General features: G+C 41.6%; 3 protein-coding genes across 4 annotated transcripts in view; 2 read left to right on the forward strand and 1 right to left on the reverse strand.

Moving 5' to 3' along the window:
• Positions 1-174: 174 nt before the first annotated feature.
• On the reverse strand, positions 175-8,866 carry cyp4t8 (cytochrome P450, family 4, subfamily T, polypeptide 8). 2 transcript variants are annotated; one of them, XM_020092751.2, is made up of 12 exons: positions 8,259-8,866; positions 7,509-7,653; positions 7,326-7,370; positions 7,111-7,238; positions 6,290-6,414; positions 6,002-6,156; positions 4,900-5,006; positions 4,317-4,507; positions 4,094-4,227; positions 3,789-3,853; positions 3,214-3,296; positions 175-1,876 (listed from the first exon to the last, which is right to left on the reverse strand). In XM_020092751.2, exons 1-12 carry the CDS (start codon positions 8,436-8,438, stop codon positions 1,702-1,704), a joined length of 1,533 nt encoding a protein of 510 aa, XP_019948310.2. In that variant the 5' UTR covers positions 8,439-8,866; the 3' UTR covers positions 175-1,701. The 2 variants fall into 2 exon arrangements, with proteins under 2 accessions (XP_019948310.2, XP_069393546.1); XM_069537445.1 differs by lacking the exons at positions 7,326-7,370; positions 7,509-7,653; positions 8,259-8,866 and having other exon boundaries at positions 279-1,876; positions 6,290-6,446; positions 7,111-7,232.
• A 1,342-nt stretch (positions 8,867-10,208) lies between these two features.
• On the forward strand, positions 10,209-13,094 carry med18 (mediator of RNA polymerase II transcription, subunit 18 homolog (yeast)). Its single transcript, XM_020092764.2, has 3 exons — positions 10,209-10,570; positions 11,537-11,631; positions 12,431-13,094. The coding sequence occupies exons 2-3, from the start codon at positions 11,559-11,561 to the stop codon at positions 12,985-12,987; spliced, it is 630 nt and encodes a 209-aa protein (XP_019948323.1). The 5' UTR covers positions 10,209-10,570; positions 11,537-11,558; the 3' UTR covers positions 12,988-13,094.
• Positions 13,095-19,127: 6,033 nt separating this feature from the next.
• The window catches only part of LOC109633011 (forkhead box protein O6-like), a 29,023-nt gene continuing 27,625 nt past the window's right edge, over positions 19,128-20,525 (forward strand). Inside the window, exon 1 of the mRNA XM_020092594.2 lies at positions 19,128-19,753. Coding sequence (XP_019948153.1) covers positions 19,265-19,753 — 489 coding nt within the window. The 5' untranslated portion in view covers positions 19,128-19,264. The remainder of the gene's footprint in view (positions 19,754-20,525) is intronic.

The raw sequence follows: 20,525 nt of genomic DNA on the forward strand, positions 1-20,525 counted from the left end.
TGTACTGTGAGGTCTGACCGAAAACCTGCAAGTACAATAGTCTGTAGCCTGTTGCGCTTCACTTAACCTCGTCCAAAAGCTTAATGGCGTTCCATGAAAGTGCTGTTTAAAGCCTGTATATTTAAAATGGTTTGTTGCCGACTTCCAGCTTCAGTGTCTTGTAAATACATCAGGTTCTTTTTTTTACTTTGAGTGTTAATTTGAGCTGTTACTAAGTAGCAACATAATAAAATGTACTCCACAGTAACAAATACATTTAGTGGCAAAATAGCAAGAGGTTTGGATGTAGGAAGTTTTAATGGTTTTGTAGCATGTCGGCATCTCTCACATGCAACAGATTTCGATGCAGTTAATGCAGATACAGTTAATATTTTTGTTTTACAGAGCCAAGCTAAGTCATAGGAATGAAATACACACACAGTAAACCATGTACTCTTACGTCAAGATAAGATCCTATGAAAAATCGCTATCACTTTTATCAGATATTGTTTCCTATTATTAAAAGGTAGAGAGGGGTAATGGTAATCACACCTAATTATCCCCAACCACTTAATGGCAGGTATATGACACTCAACAGTTTGCACATGACATGTGGCTATTTGCATTTTGAGGAGAAAACAACCCTAAAAACCCTGTCCTGGGACAAAGATAGGAAAGACAGTGTTGGTTGTTTGACCACAAGGGATAATGTGGTTGCCCCTAAAGATGCAATGCTTTCCAGAAAGATACGTTTTCCTTGATAATTAATTGGCTGTTTCACAGGATCCTAAAATAAACAAAAGACTGAATATTGGAGATCATTTTGACAAGCTGTGCTGGTGACTTTTTTTTGTCTTTGTGGACCTGTGGATTTTGTAATCATGACTGTAAATAAAGAAATGACTTACTTTTGACTCATAAACTCTACCGTGTTTTAAGCTGTTGCCTTGTACTTGGCATGGATGAATTGCCTGTATTCTGATATACCTGATACAAATTTGCCTTAGGGAGAGTACTTTTTCAAGCTTTACATACAAGCAAGTCAACAAGCTAAAGATTATACACCACATCCTGAAAGACAAGACTTAATCCTTGAGGAAAACACCTCATAAGTACTTTGGGTATGTTTCAAAATGCTTCAGGGTAAACGGTCCCTCAGTCCTTGTGTACTAACTTTAAACAGTGATAGTGAACTGATAAGTGAAATAATCCAAATTAAATGTTCACACTACAGTACTCACATTAAAGTTCCAGGGTGTAAGGGATCTATTGGCAGAAATTTAATGTAGAATAATCCTCATGAAGTTTTCACTCGTTCATTTCATCTAAATTGTATGAATTGTAGTTTTCTTTGCCCCAGAAAAGGCCCTTTATATTTAAATTCTTTACATTTACATCGAGGGGACCCTCTCTACGGAGGCCGCCATGTTTTTTACATTAGTTCAGACTGGACAAACTAAACACCTTTTGAGTTTTTATGACAATTAAAGGCTACCACAGGTTCTTTTCCATGTTTGGAAGGAGAGGGTGAGGTGAGGGGTGTTCAGCTGCAACATGACACTTCAATACTAGATATCACAAAATTCTACACACTGTACCTTTAACAAGCAAAAATTAAATATAAGTACAATTGTATTAGTTTGACCTGGCTTTGAATCAGCTATCATCCACTACTAAAAAGCAGAAAGAATGTTATTTTTCATCCATTTTCAAAACACGCATCTATACTTGAGCTACAGGTTTGATTTTAATGTGGACGCCACTGAGCGAGCGCATCACCAGTCTGGCAATTATCTTGGGTTTGCGAATGGGGTCCTCTGTCAGCGTATATCTCCTCAGCGTCAGGGCTGTCGCCACTTTCATCTCATTCATGGCGAAGGTCTGACCGATGCAGTTTCTGTTGGAAGGAAAATGTAAAATTGTGAAACAACATGAGGAACATGAGCAATGAAATGCTTTGAGTTGTGAAGTGAGAGTTGTGCAAGATTGTCAAAATAGTTTTTCATTCAGAAAAACAAGTGTTTTATTTGGGTAAATCTCTCAAATTAACTTGTGCAGACATAATATCAGTTAGTGCAAGGGAGTGAATAGAGTTATAGAAACACCTGGAAAGAGCTCTGCAGGGAATGTTAAGTGATCAGTTTTGATGGGAAATCTACATTTGATCAGTTTTTGTATTAATGTTCTGTGTTTGGGCTGTGTCATACACAGAACTCTCAGTTATGTTGTAACCTTGGTTCTCTGAGCGAACAGACTATCTATCCAACCCTGTACATATTGAATATTTAACGGAGTGGAGAGACAGTCTTGATGCGATTGATAACAGATGAATTAGAAGCTTTAACTACCAATAACTTTCACCAAATTTTACTAAAACTGAAACATTTGTCCCCCTAAAATATGGAGCCTTTTCAGTAGAGCAAGAATAAGCCTGTCAGCCTCAAGAATTGTTTTAAAGGTACAGTGTGTTGAGATTAAATGTTGCAGCTGAACACCCCTCACCTCACCCTCTCCTTCCAAACATGAAAAAGAACCCGTGGAAGCTTCAGCTGTCATAAAAACTCAAAAGATGTTTAGTTTGTTCAGTCTGAACTAATGTAAAAAACATGGCGGCCTCCGTAGAGAGGGTCCCCTCGATGTAAATATAAATTATTTAAATATAAAGGATCAACAATTCATACAATTTAGATGAAACAAACTAGTGAAAACATCATGAGGATTATTCTACATTAAATTTCTGCCAATAGTTCCCTTTCACCTAAATCTTACACACTGCACCTTTTCGTGTCTTTTTTGCTGCGATACAAAGGCCGAAGTCCGAAGCAAAGAAACACTGCTTCTGCCTCAAACGCATTTGCATTCCTGACTATTTTGTTTTTTTCATAAAGCGTCCATGTCACCAAGTAACTTGCTGCTTGGGTCAAGTTACCACAGAACAAACAATTATTTTGTTCCTGTGGCAACATGAGGAGAAACACACACTATTCTGAACTGAGTTGCTTCAAGTCTCATATTCATCAGCCGTTTTAACCTTGATATCCTACTCTGAGGAATAACTGATATTTTTTCTTTTGGGGTTTCTGGACTTTTTAAAATTAGATCAATCCTGGGATACACTAACCCTTAATCATACCTGACGGCTTTTTATTGTGTTGGTGAAAAGAAGGCACATGTGAGGCTACACATCCTGAGTATTATGACATCTGTAAACTGCCTGCTCATGTGTGGACAAACCTTGGCCCAGCTGAGAAGGGCACAAATGCATGAGGTGACCTTTTGGAGACATTCTCTGGTAGGAAGCGCAGTGGGTCAAAGACCTATGAAAATGCAAAAAGGAAAAAAAAACACCAGTGTGACATAAATCACACATTATGTAAATGTTCTCATTATCTTTTGTCTTTTTGGTCATGCAGTAATATTGTATTTCCCCCCTGTTATAGTTGCCTTACTAATTTCCTGTATAGCCTCTTTCCCTCTTTGTCTTTAACTATTTGTCACGTTTTTATTTATGTAGATAACTTGGTTTTGTTACCAAGAGTCACCAGGATATGACATGTAGCCTCTGGCACTCAACCTAAAAAAGCAGATCAATGTGTGACTTTTTGGCTTGCATGAGCCAGTTTCAGCTTTCACTTCAGATGCACGTGGAGACACTTTCTGATAAAGGGCCTCTGATATCTGAGGGCTCACCGGTGTGCACTTCAATTATTCCACATGTTATGTGCACAGTAAAGGGGGGGGCATTATTCTTACTTTTAGTGGCCACATGTGAGCTTTCATATGCTCAAAACAAAATGATCTTGACTTACATAAGGGTTTTCCCAGACGGCTGGATTCATGTGCATCCCATAGATACTTGTTCCGACAAGAGAACCTACCAACATGAAAAAATAGGGGTATTAACATTAAGGAATGTGGATGGACTGGACAATACATTATGTTAAAACAGTTTCACCCTGGGTGACAACCAATAAAAGTTAATATTGCAGCTTTAACCAGTGGGGTAAAGTTACAGGTTACAGTTTGCTGTACTATCTATTAATGTGTAACTTTCCAAACACCAGTAAACGTCATGTTCTCTATTTCTAACTACCAACATGAATGCACCACAGACCTTCAGGCAGAGTCCTTCCATCACAAAAGGTCATGGGTTTGGTGATTTTTCTGGCCATTCCCGGTACAGGGGGGTAAAGACGAAGGGATTCTTTTATGCACATTGTAGTGTATGGAATTTTATTAAGATCATCCCTAAAAATGAAACATAAACAATGTTAGAGCTCATCCAATCCAGCACAGCTTGCCTTGCACATGCCAGTGTTTTCATTATACAAGCTTACCACTCTATGGTGTCCTTGCCTTGCAGGACCTCTGTGATCTCGTCCCTGCACATCTGCTGGTGTTCTGGGTTGCAGGCAAGACAATAGAGGATAAAAGTGATGCCGCTGCTTGTGGTGTCATGGCCCTCGAACATGAAGGTGTCCACTTCTGCTCGTAAATCTTCATCTGACAGACCCTGCTGGTTCTCATCCTAAAGGTGCGATAAAAAGACTAAATAAAACATTTGCCACTGCTACTACTATGACAGCTAATAGAAATAGACAGTGTCTGGTTTATTTTTAAATCACGACATTATAAAAGCACAATAAAAGGCAGTGGGGTTGGTCTTGTGTTATAGAAGTCAGGGAGATAACACGTCTGTTTGCACCTTCACTAGGTCAAAGGTGAGGTTAATGATAGCTGAGGGAAGTATGCTTTCCAAAGTGTGTAGAAATTTGGAAGGAAAACTTGTCTATTGAGCTGCATTTTATGTTATGAAATTTATGTAAATAAATTAATGTTTTTAATTATTATTTTTTTATTAATAAGATAATGTGTAATTTTGTAAAATCAGAGGTTAGAGCCTCATATCATAAAACATACTCTTGCACAGAGAAGGATGTCCAGGAAGTCCAAGTTTCTCTTGGCCTGTATCCGGTTCAGCTCCTTCTCTTCCTTCAGTGCTTCTTTTCTCTTTCTTATAACATCCTCTTAAAAGCACAAGATAATGGAGGATTATTTGCAGACCCAATCTGGCTATGCACAATGCAACATGATCAGTACCATCTGGCACATGCACACAAAGACATTAAAGGGGGCTTGAGCCCCTGCCCTTTTTGTTCCTGGAGAGTGAGTAGCCTTTTCCTAGCATTTTTTAAATAATGAATATTATCTTACTGTTAGTGCTCAGCCTCCCTGTCAGACAAATACATTCATTGAATAAACAATCAAAATATCAGGTCGGGAGATAAGTCTATACCCTCCCTCCACGTCTCATGCACAGTGGTGAGCACAAGAGCTGTGGACATGTCTTGATTCTTAGATGGATCGATAAAGAGACAGAACATTATATAATGATAACACCGCTGCTCCAGGACAGACGCTCCCAAGTCCCATGCGATTTTTGAATTGAAAAACTTATATTTGTAAATTAAAGCAAACTTGTAATAACAGTAACAGTCTATAATACTTTTTAAGGCACACAAAAGGGAGCTCATGTCTGCCATCAGCCATGTGCGGTAATATAGGAATTTGTTTTATGTGATACACTGAAATTCATCGAGATGCATTGCTGGAATCGTTGACTGCTGAATGGTAATCAAATCTTGAGGCTAGTGAAGGTGAGTAGTAGTGAGTTAGTAAAACATGGAAGAAATTGACCAAAACCTCAAAATTGAGCAGTACATGAAAAGCAATGTTTTTGCCTGTAGTGTCCTGCCTTACACTGCATAATTTTAATTGTAGGCTCCTCATCGAATAACTATTCATTCTATGTGTTACTATGTTAAGTATTAAACAATTTCGTGAGTGTATTAAAATAAATTGTTAAGTAAGTCAACATTTTTAATTTATAAATAATTATGAGGAGTGCCCTTTTTCTCACTTGAGCCCTATCCCTCCAAAATGTGCACGCCCCTAAGTACCATTTAATTTGGGACTTGTTTCTGATGGTCATTCATCAAATGATGTGTGCAGCAGAGCTTACCTGTATGACTGTGAGCAATCCTGCACGCTTTCCTGAATCTAAAGCCGTGTGGGCTGAGGTAGAAAATGAGGTTGTTGTGGTATGGAAACGTCCTAAACCGCAGGTTGACCAGAGAACTGAGTTCATACACAGATTTGATGTATGCATTTGTTCCACTGGAATGAAAATGTAGGCAAATGTTAAAATTTTGATTTCTTCCACAATTGAATAAGACAGCTGAGGCAGTAAACAACTGAGAACACAGAATTTAAACTGTGAATGATGGAAGGACAGTTTTTATGGACTCACCTCTCAGTCTGACAGTTGCTGCTGTAACTGAATGCACATTTCAGGATGTTGTCCAGTGTCATAAGGCTCACATGCTCAAACAATTCAAAGGTCTCATTGGAGTTTCCATAACTTTCCCATTTGTCCTGGCAACAGTTAGAGAACGGATTTGACATCTCTGCAGGAGATGGAATAAAACTATAATATACTCATTTAAGGGATAGTTCATCGAAAAAGGAGAATTCACTTATTATCTACTCGCCACTATGCCGATGGAAGAGTTTTTGAAGTTTTTGAGGGGGTAAACAGTGTTGCAGCCAAATCCAATCCAATTGAAGTATACCGGACCTCTTCTTCAAATGTAAAAAAAACAACAGATAAAAACATAAAATGCCTCCATACTGCACCTGTGGTGTAATCCAAGTGTCTGCAAGCCCCGACATTTGCATGACACTCGAAATGCGTCGTTTACACCAAGTTTTAAGCCCAAATGTCCTCTGATATCCTCCTCAGAGCCGCGTTCATGTTATTATGGACACACTGTAAAATGTGCGTTCGCATCGCTACGTCCACTTGCATCGCTACTTCCGGTAGTGACTTTTAGGCTTAAAACATGGCATGTTATGTTTTTTTTTCTGCTTTATTACATCTGAAGAAGAGGTCACTTTGGCTACAACACTGTTAACCCCTGAAGTGTTTTGTGGACTCAAACATATCACCCACCCCTCCATCGGCATATTGGTGGGTAGATAATAGGTGAATTTCAATTTTTCTGTGAACTATCCCTTTAACTTGTTAAACTTGCTACTTCAATACTTCGTATTGCATTGTGATTTACATACCAACATAACTTGAGTCGAATCTGACATCAACTGTGTGTATTGTTTCAAGATATCATAATGGAAACCTCGCGTCAAGAGCCGTCTGTGCCGAAACCACTTCTGACCCTTTGACACCAATAAACCGTCCCCTGAAACGGACAGAATATGTGTACGTGAATTAAAATCTAAACAGACTACCTGTAATGATGCAACACACAGACAAAGCATAGTCTTACCTATCCAAGTCTTAATAAACCTGTACGCCAAATCATCTTTTGGTTCTGTTAGGAAACAAACACATGGTTTTGTTACTTTGACCTTTTTATTGTATCCCATGGCCCAGTAGAATATTATAGAAAGCACATTTGATCACACTGTTGTAAGGATGTATCATAAAAAAAGAACAATCGCTAACACACCTGTTGATGCCAGTATGGTTTTTGCATAATCTGGGTGGTGAATACTGAGGAAACAAGTAAAAGGACCAAACCACATTGGGAAAGCATATGGATACTCCTGTATCCACTCCATCATGCGGTCAAAGTCCTTGCCATCTTGTTTAAACTGAAAGAAAAATCAAAAGGTGAAACATGAAACATTCAGTTATGTTACCTGCACAGTTTGCCAGTCCTCTATGAAGGACGGTTTCTATTTGCTTGAGTCATGATCTTTACCAACTGTGTGTCTCTAGTGGACAGGAGTGAAGGAAATACTAAACTTGACTATTATTAACAAAATGTGACAAGTATCAAAAAGTACACATTCAAAAGGTGAAGGTATTAACTTAAATATAATTTGTATTATAATAACAAAACACTGTTTCTTATTGATCCAAGGAATGTTTTTAGTGAACAAAATATTATTTCATTCACTTAAATAACATGTAACTTTAAATAATATGTCGGGTCAAGGTAACTTCACATCAGATAAAGATAGTGCAGTACCAGGACCACTGAAATTTAGTGGAGAAAAAAGTACCACTCAGATATAGTGGAATAAGAATAAATGCAAACACTGGAATACTGGCACCTGAAGTGTAGATGAACATCACAACATAAATGTGTGGTGATATCCCCACTGTTGAATGATGATAATGGCTCATCTATTAACTGGTCCCAGTGCAGGGTGCTGTCTAACAGCTGAGTTACAGAGACTGCAGAATGTTTTACCTCAAGGACGTGTCCAAACAGCCAGTGTCCCGGGGGTCCGGGGAAACACTCGGTGTCTCTGAACGCAGCTTTTCTCTTCAACAACAGGACACTGAGTTTATAAACAACATAAACGAGACAGAGCACAGCCAACAAGTGATGCACGCGGGGCACAGTCGCGAGAGCTTCGGTGAAGTCCATACTGAGGAGGAGGAGGAAGAGGAGGAAGAGGAGAAACTCCTGGTGCAGGAGAAACTCTTCAAACTGATCTGGGTGCTGTTAAACTGCGAGTATTTGAGGTGGTGAGAGGAGGAGTCTGCAGGACTAAACAAATCTCGCTCTCTCTCTCGCGCTCTCGCTCTTATTACTCGCTCTTTCTCTCTCGCTCTCTCTCGCGCTCTCGCTCTTACTCGCTCGCTCTTTCTCTCTCGCTCTTACTCGCTCGCTCTTTCTCTCTCGCTCTCTCGCTCTTATTCGCTCGTTCTTTCTCTCTCGCTCGCTCACGACGAACCAGAGACGCTGTTTTTATTTATTCTTTTCAGAGTTCGACCAACCACTTCGTCAAACTTGCTACGACACGGCTGTGGGTGGGTCTCATCTGCAAGAACTACAAATCCAAGAACAGCAGTGGAGTGAGCCTGCTGGCCACGTGGTGCAAGGACAACAATCTCTCCCTGTTCTCTCCTCCTCTGACCATCGATGGCACAGCTGTCTTCAGAAATACTCGACAGATAATAAAGATATCGCCCCGTATGTGATGACAGATTATGTGTTGATTATCAAATTATCACGTTATCAGTTTTCTGGGAACGCAAATGTTGCTTGAAAGTGGAAATTCAAATAAGCCTTGTAAGAATTAGCGGTGGGTATTAACAGCACGAGTACTTTTTATTTCAAAAAAATCATAAATGGTGTTGCATGATTTGTGAGACATATAAAGGAATCTTAATCTCAACAGAATAAATAGAATTCACAAGAGAAGTCCCACTTGTTACACATTCTATATGTTAAACCCATTTTAATGCACACAGTTGACTCAATGCAACACCTTCAGGAAACGGTGTGGGTGAAAGTCCCGATGAAGTCACTCTGCAGCGGCTGTCAGACCACTTCCGTCAGACTCTATGTAAGACCTTCTGATGTCTTTTGTAGATAAGCAACACTGATATTGCCACGTATTAAAAAATACACTTTTAAGAAGGATATAATTAATATATAACAGAATACTGATGTTTCAGCATGTACATACTGACTTAACTTCTTGTTGGGATGTCAAGCTGTGATACTTTGTCAACATAAAACCAGAGACTCATACACCAACTCTTTCAAATGGTTTTAAAAAGAAAGACAATTTAGGTATTAAAATATTTCTCCAGACAATTTTCATATATAAAAAAGCAACAACTCACGAATTATTATTGTAACAATTATGTTCTGTGGTGAATGTTATTTTACTTAACACTTAAAGTAAGTGATTACTATTTACATGACAAACGATCACCAGAATGTTCCAATAGATTAAAACTGACTGTGAATTAGGCGTGTTAGTTTAAAACAGCTGCTGCAGCAATTGTGGCAGCTGGCTTGTTAATCAGTATTAAATGACTTATAATAAATAATAATTCTAGATCTAAGGTATGAAAAGCACTTATATTCCTGTTCAGTTTCCCTCTCTGCTTTTAATGAGAGTTTGGATGCTAGGGATGCAAATGGTGAATGGTCTGTATTTATATTGTGGTTTTCTACTCTTGACTTCCACCCATGCAGCTTGAAATGATACTAAAACAGTGTACGGGGCAAATATTGCTGCACCTGTATATTTTTGAGCTAGTATCTCTATAATTCTGGCTACTTGACTTGAGTACCTTTATTTAAAAAAACTCTTATTTCAGAGTGACAGTCACTTCCTCCATCACAGGCAGGAAAATAAACTCCCGTCCTGTAGGTGGCTGTAGTGTGTAAAGCTGCTAACTTGAGCAGAGCAAACCGGAAGAAGAACAGAAGCTTCTCATTCATCTGTCTCCTCTCTTCCTCTGATCGGGTCGTTTGGCTCCTTCCTTTTTCTTTGACTCTTTTTCCCTCCTGTTGGTGTTTTTCATCACATTCAGATGCTTCAAGGCTGAAATGCTGAGCACGGTCATTTGAGCGGCATTGATGCTAACTGGTGAAAGCTAACTTAGCTAGCAGCTAGCTAGCTAGTTAGCCGTGTGTTGATTGAACGAATCGGTGAGGCCCAACTGGAGCCTCGGTCTTTACCGCGGAGACTCCTCCGAAGACGAACACACCAGAAACAAAACCCGGGGTTCCTCGTCTGCATTTCCTGGGTTTCTCAGGTAATGGAACGAGTGAGGTAGCTAATAGAGTTAGCTTTAGCACTGGTTTGCTACATGCCCACACTGGCTGCTGGGCATCAACATGTGACCCGAACAGACTCGTATTCTCCAAGTTTTCAAGCAGTCAAATGTAACTGGTAAACTTAAAAGAACGAATGTTGATGCTATAAATTCCCACATGTCTCCTTTTTACAAACCCTCAGTTGATATTGTTATAGGAGGTGGAGGTCCACCTTCAGTTGGCAGTTTATTAGGTACACCTAGTTACTTTTAAACTGTCTAATCCCACAGACCTGCAATAAACACAAGCTCCATGAGTTATACTGCACAATTAGTAATTGTTCAGAGTTGCTGATTCAACTTTATGCACATTTTTGAGGTTGCAGTCTGGAGCTGTTGAAAAGTATTGTGTTAAATAGACAGGTGGTTCTATTATTTTGTCCACCCCGTTCATATCAGTGTGGCCAAATAACTGAATTGTCTATCTGCATTCTCCAAACTGATCATACACCGTGTGTCGCTTATAAAGTGATGTCAATGCAACACAAACATTACTCTTCATAAAGCGGAGTTATTGCACAAGTGTTATATTGAAACAGTGCAGTGTTTTCGTTGGGTGCATAACAGAGAAGAAGGCAGTTAAAGAAATAGGACAGATTATTAAATCAAGGTTCATTTTATGATAAGATAACAATATGAAATATACCTACAGATTATGTCTGGTCAAAACATCATGCAAACACAACAGTGTTGGTAAATATTTGATTTCTACTTTTAAGAGAATTGAGTGAAATAAATAAATTCAATGAGTTTTGATTTAAATATCGAATGTGTATATATTGATTTTAATGTGATGAGTGCATTGAGACATTGATCTACATGAATTTCAGTAGTAACTGGTCAAATTTGTTCAAGGTATTAATATGTAGCCTACTGTTGTAGTTAATGTGTATCTTTTTCCTTCAGATTTAGAAGTGCCTAAGTAAAGATGGAGGCTCCTCCTGTCACTGTGATGCCAGTCACCGGCGGCACAATCAATATGATGGAGTATCTACTGCAAGGTAAGATTAGTTTAGATACAGCTGCTGCAGAGGACAGATGACAACACATCTCAGTAATAGACTATAAACTGCAGTGTTACAGGACTGAGTGAGACAAAGAAAATACGTGATAAGTGGCAAGGTTTATCACTACTATAGTGCTATGACATGTGATAACTTAAGATGTCAGTAACTTCAGTATGTGAGTGTAGGAAAGTGCGGTAGATCTAAAGCCTATATCATTCTGTCATATACCTAACAACCACACAATATTCTGTGTCACTTAAATGCATGAAACAGGCTATTTAGAAATACACACTGCATACACTACCAGTAAGAACAGTTATATTCTATATAGATGGGTAAATTGCTTTAATGAGATGCTAGGAGATCACGAGCTGCCAGAACATTTTATTTAGATAGATGATGGATGGATGAAGACTATCCTTCCAAAAGATTTTTCCCCATTTGTTGTTTTGATGACGTTTATACCGTTGTCTAAATCATCTCTCCTAAATGTTCAGAGTAATCTGTCCTCATTAATACAAAGTGCATGAACAAAATCTCAGAAATACTGTCAATAAGAAGTCCTTCATGAAGATGATGATGATTTATTGCAGGGCTGTTGTATGCAACTGTAATATTACAAGCATTGTCAGCTTAAAACTCTGTCTTAATGAATTCCAGCCTTTGTAATGTGGCAGTTTTTCAGACTTTTTGTGAAAATGTACAGTTATGATCACAACATACTGTGAAGTCTAAGTCATCTCTACATCATTCAACTGCTTGAATGATGCTTCTCTCCCCTTTAACCATTCAGGCAGTGTGTTAGATCAGGCCCTTGAGAGCCTCTTACATCGCCTCCGAGGTCTGTGCGACAACATGGAGCCTGAGACCTTCACAGATCATGAACTGGTTTATCTTCTGAAAGGCCAACAAGGCAACCCCTTCATTCTGCGTGCCCGGCGCTCCCTCTCCCACCCCACAGCTCCGTGGCACCTACGCTACCTGGGCCAACCTGAGGTGGGAGACAAGAGCCGCCATGCCCTAGTCCGCAACTGTGTTGACGTGGCGGCTTCTCACAGCCTGCCGGAGTTCCTGAATGAGATGGGCTTCCGCATGGACCATGAGTTTGTGGCGAATGGACACATATTTCGAAAAGGAGCAATGAAAATCGTGGTTACCAAACTGTCACGCATCCTAGTACCAGGAAACACAGAGAACACGGAGCGTCTGTCACTTTCATACCTGGTGGAGCTGAGTGTGCTGGCGCCCGCTGGTCAGGACACTGTGTCAGAGGACATGCGCAGTTTCGCTGAGCAGCTCAAGCCCCTGGTTCACTTGGAGAAGATAGACCCGAGCAAACAGAGACATTAACTTGACTCTTTCACTTCTACTATGGACAAATTCTCATGTTTCTTCTGTTTTTTTACATCCTTGTTCTCTTGTTTCCTAAAATGAAATACAGTGCATCTTTGACTGAACACAAACTTCTGGTCAATTTGTTATATGAGCTGGAAAATGTATTTTTATTTATCGGCGGGTGGCACCCAACGTCAAATGTGATATCACTACACAACTGCATTCCATCAATTTCCACGAGAGAAAGTTTATCACACTGTCAGAAAGTTATATCATACCTTAGTCTAACTTAAGCCCAGTTTAATAAGTTGTTTTCATTCATAGTAAGTATTGATCTAGTTGTTCCAAGACTGGTGGAGTGTTGAATTGTTCATAGATGCAACACTTGTGAAGTGTTTGGAATAAATAGAAAATGGTAGAGGAAATGGAAGCAGCGTCTTGCTGCAGAGAGTTTAAACAGTAAACGACTGACCTTTGTACGTCATAGATTTTAAGCAAAAACAGATTACTACTTCTTGTATTGTAATGGAGCATAGAGTTACAAAGGAGGCTCCTGGGATAAGTCATCTTTCTTTAAAATTATTGTTTTTTTACTTTGTTAAACTGAGGTGAGGAAACTGCCACAGCTCACTAGTTACTGATTTTATTTACCAGGAAGTACCTTTCAATCCAATTTCATGATTGTATAAAGGTACTAAGTCCTTTTTGATCACTTGATTTTCAATGAATGAACATGTTCATTGTACACCACTAGGGGTCTCTCTTGCTCTTTGTGTAACTCCTGACAGAAGTGAGCTGAAAGCTTCCTCAGATCATCTACAGGAGCTGCGGTTGCCATGGAAATAATTAGTTGTGAGATCTGCACATCTTTTCCCCCCACTCTAATTAGCTTTCTCAATTGCTTAATGATACATAGACCTGTGAAAGCCTTTCTTTCTATCCCCCAACAAAAGCATTGATTTTCCTTCTCTTCCCCTCTCATTTCTACTGTTAACCCATTAGTGCCTCTTTCATGGGAATTTGAGCTGAGACTATTGTGTGTGTGAAAGCACTGCAGCTCCCTCAGGTTATATATATATACTACTGTGTCGACATTATGGCCAATCCACTGTGGAGACTGAAGTAACTAATGCACATCCTGTCAGTTATGATAATAACGTGGGCAATCTGACATGAGTGCTTCTAATAACGCTGCTACAGGAAGATGCATTTGCAGGGCTTGCGATGTAAAGTGACCATGTGCGTGTCTGAAGGGAGAGCTCGGGGCAGATGGCTGTCTCTACACGTTGACCTACCTGCATATCAACGCTGATGAGGACAAGTTCGCTGAGGTGGAAAGGTGAGATGACATTGCTTCTGCTTACATTTTGTGCACCTGGGAAACCACCCTTTGACCATTTTAATATACTGAACATATCGCTGAAAGATTTTGTGTATTTTGAAGGCAAATATTTTTACTGCACAAATTGAATCTGTATTTATAGCTCCACCCTCTACATGAAGTTGCCTGTCAATAAGACTGGATTATCTGATGGAGACAGTTTCATGTTCCAACAAGCAGAAGCAGACTACTGGCCCTTAGGACTGAAGCATGATGTTTCAGCTCTGAGTGAATTATGTATTAAAGAGGCAGATGCCTCCTTGCCCAAGGCTTTATATGTCCAGCATGGATACACTACAGTCTGCTGGCTTTCTTCCACTTAAACTTGTGTTTAGCACAGTGCTCTTTGGTGATGAGCTGGACTCCCACTGCACCTCCACTCCGCATTGCCTGGAGAACAGAGGCATAGCTAGGCTAATCAGTGTCTTGGCATCAGGCCTGCTCGACTATTGTGGATGTAGCCAACCACTGACTTGCACAAGTGAGGGATTTAGCTTGTTGCCAGAGGCAATATGATAAGCTGCATGGTTTATTTGATGAAATTCAGACCGGAGTGACACCCTCTCCCAACACATGTATGCAAAAATCCTGATAAGTCTGTGAATTAGGTTTCACAGGGGGTTAGCATACATGAGTGATCATCAAACCTGACTAATTTTCATTGTGGGTTTGTAATTGTGAGTAATGAATATTTTGTGTGTCGAGTCTCATAGAGGCTGACACATCTGTACTTACTATACAGCAAACAATAAGTTTAATTATCAATCCAACCCTTTCTTTTCCAATTCACTTATTGATTGTTTTGTCTATAAAATGGCCAAAAATAGTGAACAGTGTCTGTTACATATCCCAAGTGTCAAACATAATGACATCCAACAGATTTTTCTTTACGACCATCCTTAACCTACGGGTATTCAGTTTGAATTTATTGGGAGAAGCATCATTTGAGAAGCTGGATTCGGCAACCATTTCGCCTTTTTGTTTGTAATTGACCTTAGTGATTGATTATATTTCAGACACATGTTGGAGATGCATAGTGCAATCTATTTAGTGTATGTCTCAAACCTTGTTTTCTAGTACACAGTGTAACAACATAGCTGCGCTCCGACAGTCTTTAAACATCTTTGACATCATCAGTTTATAACACAATTAGGCCCGCTGCACTTTTGGGTATGAGACGAGCACACACTGATTTTCCTCTCTGGGCCATTTGGTTGCTCTGGGTCTTTAACTGTTAAATATAATTAATTGACCATGCAGACGGTGTTAGTTAATCATATTTTGTTAGACCTCTGAAATGGGGATAGAAGCCATTACCTGCACATGCCTTTGCTTTCCACTCCGCAACACAGTCTTAATTAAAACTCCTGGCACCAGTTGTCTTTGCTGCTTCTGAACATAATGTACATAGTTGGCAGCGCAGATGCCAAGATGCCACCAAAAATCTGGCTCTTGCTCGGGGCAGGAAGTCTTTAAGTTGGCCTGCTTTGGGCCAGTGCCACAGGGGTAAAAAAAAATCCAGCTTCGCCTACTCAGAAACATTCCCAATAGTTGGATTTGAGCCCTCTCCTTCCTGTGTCATTGGGTGCCCATATGCTTGTTAGAGAGTGTGGGTTGTTGCCGAGAGGGGTGGAGAACCAGGGGAGGTGTTTTCCCAGACAGGCATCGTTCTCCCAAGGGTGTTCTTGTGGCTCCTTCAGCTTCCTCTTTTCCTAATCCCACAGGGCAGAGTGGGGTGCAGGGATGAATTGCACAACATCATGAGGTTGCGAGGGATGTTTAAAGTGGCAGGGCCAAGGAAACGAGGATGGGCCTGGCAGAAATTGGCAGAAGAAATAAAATTTGTCCCTGATGTGAATGAAATTCCAGAGAATGTTTTTAGGGTGCAAATTGACAGGCACAAAGCTCTGTCTTGTTGTTGATGTGGTGTGCTGCCTTGCTTGTGGCTGGCTAAGATGATTACTGCCGTGCAGAATATTTTGTTCCAGGATCAGCCAGAGCCTGAAGCCAGCCACGCTGTCTCTGGAATGTCTGGTATGCGGACAGTATAGCAGTTAGCCTGGAAGGGACCGAACACATACATAGTTTTTAAAACTTGTGTTGCCTGGACCTTTTCTCTCCTCGTCCTCTTCCTCAAGAGCTGAATCTCTGGAGATTCACCCCTACTGCAAGCCTGTGGATCTACTCATTTGTCTTCTTGATGTTCACAATTACTTCTCTTTCTCTATGTGACACATTATGTAATCTCAAGTGTCACCAAAATTATGGCCCTCTGGAGTTTTATTTGTGAACAAGCATCGCAAGTAAAACCTTGTGTTGGAGACCAGAGGATATGAATGGCTCGTCTGTCTCCAGCGTTGGATTGATTGTTACTCTCGCCACATAATTAGAAAAATATAGTAATTACCCTTTGCTCAAATTTATATGTGCAATAAGGCTTGTAGACATTTTTTACATATGCAAACTATTAGCAACATGGCATTTTAACCCACGTGATCTCGCTGATGCTCAGCCGCTAAGTCACTCCATGACACACCATGACACATCCTCCCACATTTAAAAGCATGCTATTTTTGACACAAATTTCTCAACATCAGTCATGTCTGAGTGCACAGGGTGGCCATGTTGTGCAACTTTTAAGTACAGCTTCAGTCCACGCACACTTTGCATGATAAGGGTGGGGTTCTCCGCGAAGTTCAGCCACCTTACACAGCTTGAGCTTGAAAATAAAAAGAGTGTTTTTCTGGATTTAGTGTCAGATTCAGAGATTGCATACCTCCATGTTTAGAGACAATCTATCATTCAGCTGTTGAATATTTTTGACTGCAGTGCCTTCATAGCAACATGCCCCCACAGGTCATACTGATTACCCATGGGCTATTAAAATGCCTGCATGGAGAGGCTGCGTTACTCCCAGATATTATCTGAAATTGTGTAAATGTAGGACTGTTTGTAAAAGTCCATGAATAAATAATATCCTCCGCACAGCAACAGAACAGGTGTTAGTGCATCAAAAAACATGACGCAGAGTTTCGCTGTGAAAGAGTTCAGCAAATCTTCTCTGGATGGACAGAGGAGGAAAAGGGTGAAGTTCAGTGTGAAGTCACCAACCCAGATTTACTCTAATGACGTTCACATGGGAAATAGACAGCCAATGGGAGTCGAGCACCTGTGACTGTGTGCCCGCCCTGCTGTCAGATTTGTTTTTTTTGGGGGGGGGGACGCAGGGGCGGAATCTCCCCTCGGTCAGTGCAGGCATGTGTCCGTGCGCCAGAGCTGCGTCTCTCTGGCAAAAATTGAGATGATAACGTGCAAGTGTTTTATTCCTCTTCACTTTGGCTGGACTGTGGGGCAGAGATTTTTTTTCCACACTCCTCACTCTGCTTGGCCTCTGTACGTGGAAAAAAAGCCCCATTTCCCCTCACTCCTGCCGGATTAAAATCTAGGGTTACCTAATCTCTCCTAATCTGCACTAAATCCGTCTAATCGGCATAGAAAATTACACTCACTGAGGTATAGCCCGAAAAATAATCAGCAGAGGTGAAAACCTCCATGCACGCCCAGCGGGTTCTCCCTGGAGGGCATTTTTAGTAGCACACACACGCACACACACACACACACACACACACACACACACACACACACACACACACACACACACACACACACAGTGCGCGGGACAATTTGTTACGCACAAAGGCAGATCACATCAGACGCTGCATTTGAAAAAAAAATCCGAGATTGTGCAGGAATTTCTACTCCACATTGTCTCGTTTGTATTATCAACCCTGGACGTTGAGGCTGCGTGGCGCACAAAGCACCCGCATGACGCACTGTCAGAAAAGGTCATTATTAGCTGTGATTAAGGATTTTTGGGGGGTTCTGCTCCTGAGGTGGCGGAGAGAAGGACAGACAGGAGGAGGAGGAGAAAGAGGGAGAGAGTTCGGGATTTCGCTGTAAACCACGTTCGGAGTATTGATTTCGTGAGCGCACTCCAATTGGCAGCATCTCCACTACAGCGCCGGCGCGTCATCCTCAGTTCACATCGACGGAGCGAGTTGTAAGCAAATGAGAACATGTGTGGGATCTGAGAGAGTGAGAGAAGGACGGAGAGGAGCGGGAGGAGGTGTGATGAAAAAGCCATTTTTTATTCCTGTCATCCTGACAAGTGGTTACCAGATTTGATTGCCGGACTATTTTTTTTATCCTCCTCATCCTTTATGTTTTCTCAGACTGGGAATTTATGGATTCGTCACATGCGCACGCCTCTTCATTATAATTGCAGACAGTTGGGTGCTGTTCAGGCTGAATGGACTTGAATGTGCCGCTGCCAGCTTAATCCGTGCAGACTGGAAGATTTAATAATTCACGGTAATAACGCATTATCGCCTCAGTGGTTGCTCTCCACACAACCCCGGTGATTTTGTTCCTCTTTCTTTTACCCCTTCTCTCCATTCTTCCTGTTTTTCTTCTGGAGGATTTATCGACGCAAATCTGCCCCTTATCTGAAATATCATCTGTTGCTGCAACTGGATTGAAGAGCCCCCCACCCCCCCACCCCCCATGACTGGCTGCGCTGAGGTGGTGTGGACGGTTCAATAAGAAGCATTTCATTCACCATTTGACAATTTCTACTCCAGATGAAAAATGGACGAAAAATTGTTATTACTTTTATTACTTCTCTTATCTCTCCACGCCGAGCTGTGATTTTCTTTTTTGTCTCCATCATGATCCTTCTACTCTGTTGAATTGCCTCTTATTGATCCGGACTGTGGAAGCTGAAAACCCGTGTCACAACGCGAATTTCACCGTGAAGTCATATTAAGGACAGTGGGGGAAAAACGGAATCGTGGAGGTGTTTCCCCTCCCTTGTTTTTTCATTTGATTTATCCCATTTCAACTGAAGGGTAAATGTTGATGATGGAGGACGACGAACTGGACGCTCATCAGGTTGATTCGGATTTCGAGCCGCAAAGCCGGCCTCGCTCCTGCACCTGGCCGCTGCCGTGTCCGGAGGACTTCCCCGGCGGACACGAGGTCAGCGGGGGTCTCCCGCTGGCCAGCATCAAGGTGGAACCGGAGGACGTGCCGGCGTGCAGAGCGGGGCTCGTGGGCGGCGCGCCGGGAGAGCTGAAACATCCAGCCGGCGCCCCGGCACCCACGGGCGCGACGCACCCATGCCTGGCCGGCGCGGCGCTCGATGTGACCGGACCGCTGCGCAAAGCCAAGTCCTCGCGGCGGAACGCGTGGGGGAACCAGTCCTACGCGGATCTCATTACCCGCGCCATCGAGAGCACCCCGGAAAAGAGACTCACGCTGTCTCAGATATACGACTGGATGGTCCGTTATGTGCCCTATTTCAAGGATAAGGGCGACAGTAATAGCTCAGCTGGCTGGAAGGTAAGGAGTGAAAACACACGGGCCAGCGTGGTGGAGCTTTGACATGTTAATCAAAAGTGTCCACACTGATAGTAACCCATGATAAACCATTATTCTTATTCACTATCCTCCACATCCTACCGTGGGATTCCGTGTCGGTTACGCACGAATGGTGACACGCGTTATCTTGTCTTAGTTCATTACTGCCGACAGTCATTTCTAATAGATCAGAGATGGCACAATGTAATAGACTGGAGTGGAGTCTCTTGCAGTGTGTGCGTAACAAGGCTTTGCTCATCCCAGCCTCAGAGAGCAGCTCATGGTGTGCAGCGTCTGTATAGTGCATGAAACCCCTTCATCAGGACCAGGACCACACTGGTTTATGATTCCTCTGCTGCAGATAAATGTGGCAGATAAACAGAGCAAACTATTGAATGCATAATCACAATACACAGAATCTCCCTCCACTCATCAGTGAAAGCATCTAGGAATCAACAGAGGGACACTTGTTGGAGATCACAGGTCAGCTGTCCACAATGTAAATATTCAGAGCGGCTGTTACACAACTGACCACAGTCCACCACCACTGTCTGGCTGAGAGCCGAGAGTAACCTCCTGGACATCTGCCCGTGTTATCAGCCTCTGCTCCTATAGAGCCAGTCATTACGGCCGTCTGAGGACAGGGAGCAGGGGCAGGGGGATCAACCGGGAAGCAGTGCTTGTCCTCATAGTTCACCTCTGCTGGGCTGAGACTTTGAGACTAGATGTTAAGTTTGCTTCTGATAATACTGTC

The sequence above is a fragment of the Paralichthys olivaceus genome, chromosome 13 (genome assembly GCF_024713975.1).
Source record: "Paralichthys olivaceus isolate ysfri-2021 chromosome 13, ASM2471397v2, whole genome shotgun sequence".
NCBI lineage: Eukaryota > Metazoa > Chordata > Actinopteri > Pleuronectiformes > Paralichthyidae > Paralichthys > Paralichthys olivaceus.

What these genes read in the sequence shown, in the direction of transcription:
- cyp4t8 (XM_020092751.2), bottom strand. Translation starts at nt 8,438, where the DNA reads ATGGACTTCACCGAAGCTCTCGCGACTGTGCCCCGCGTGCATCACTTG. An exon ending in ATTCGACTCAAGTTATGTTG is followed by an intron (nt 6,415 to 7,110) that starts GTATGTAAATCA and finishes AACTGTTGCCAG; the next exon opens with GACAAATGGGAAAGTTATGG. An exon ending in GGCAAGGACACCATAGAGTG is followed by an intron (nt 4,228 to 4,316) that starts GTAAGCTTGTAT and finishes TTTCATTTTTAG; the next exon opens with GGATGATCTTAATAAAATTC.
- med18 (XM_020092764.2), top strand. Translation starts at nt 11,559, where the DNA reads ATGGAGGCTCCTCCTGTCACTGTGATGCCAGTCACCGGCGGCACAATC. An exon ending in GATGGAGTATCTACTGCAAG is followed by an intron (nt 11,632 to 12,430) that starts GTAAGATTAGTT and finishes TTAACCATTCAG; the next exon opens with GCAGTGTGTTAGATCAGGCC.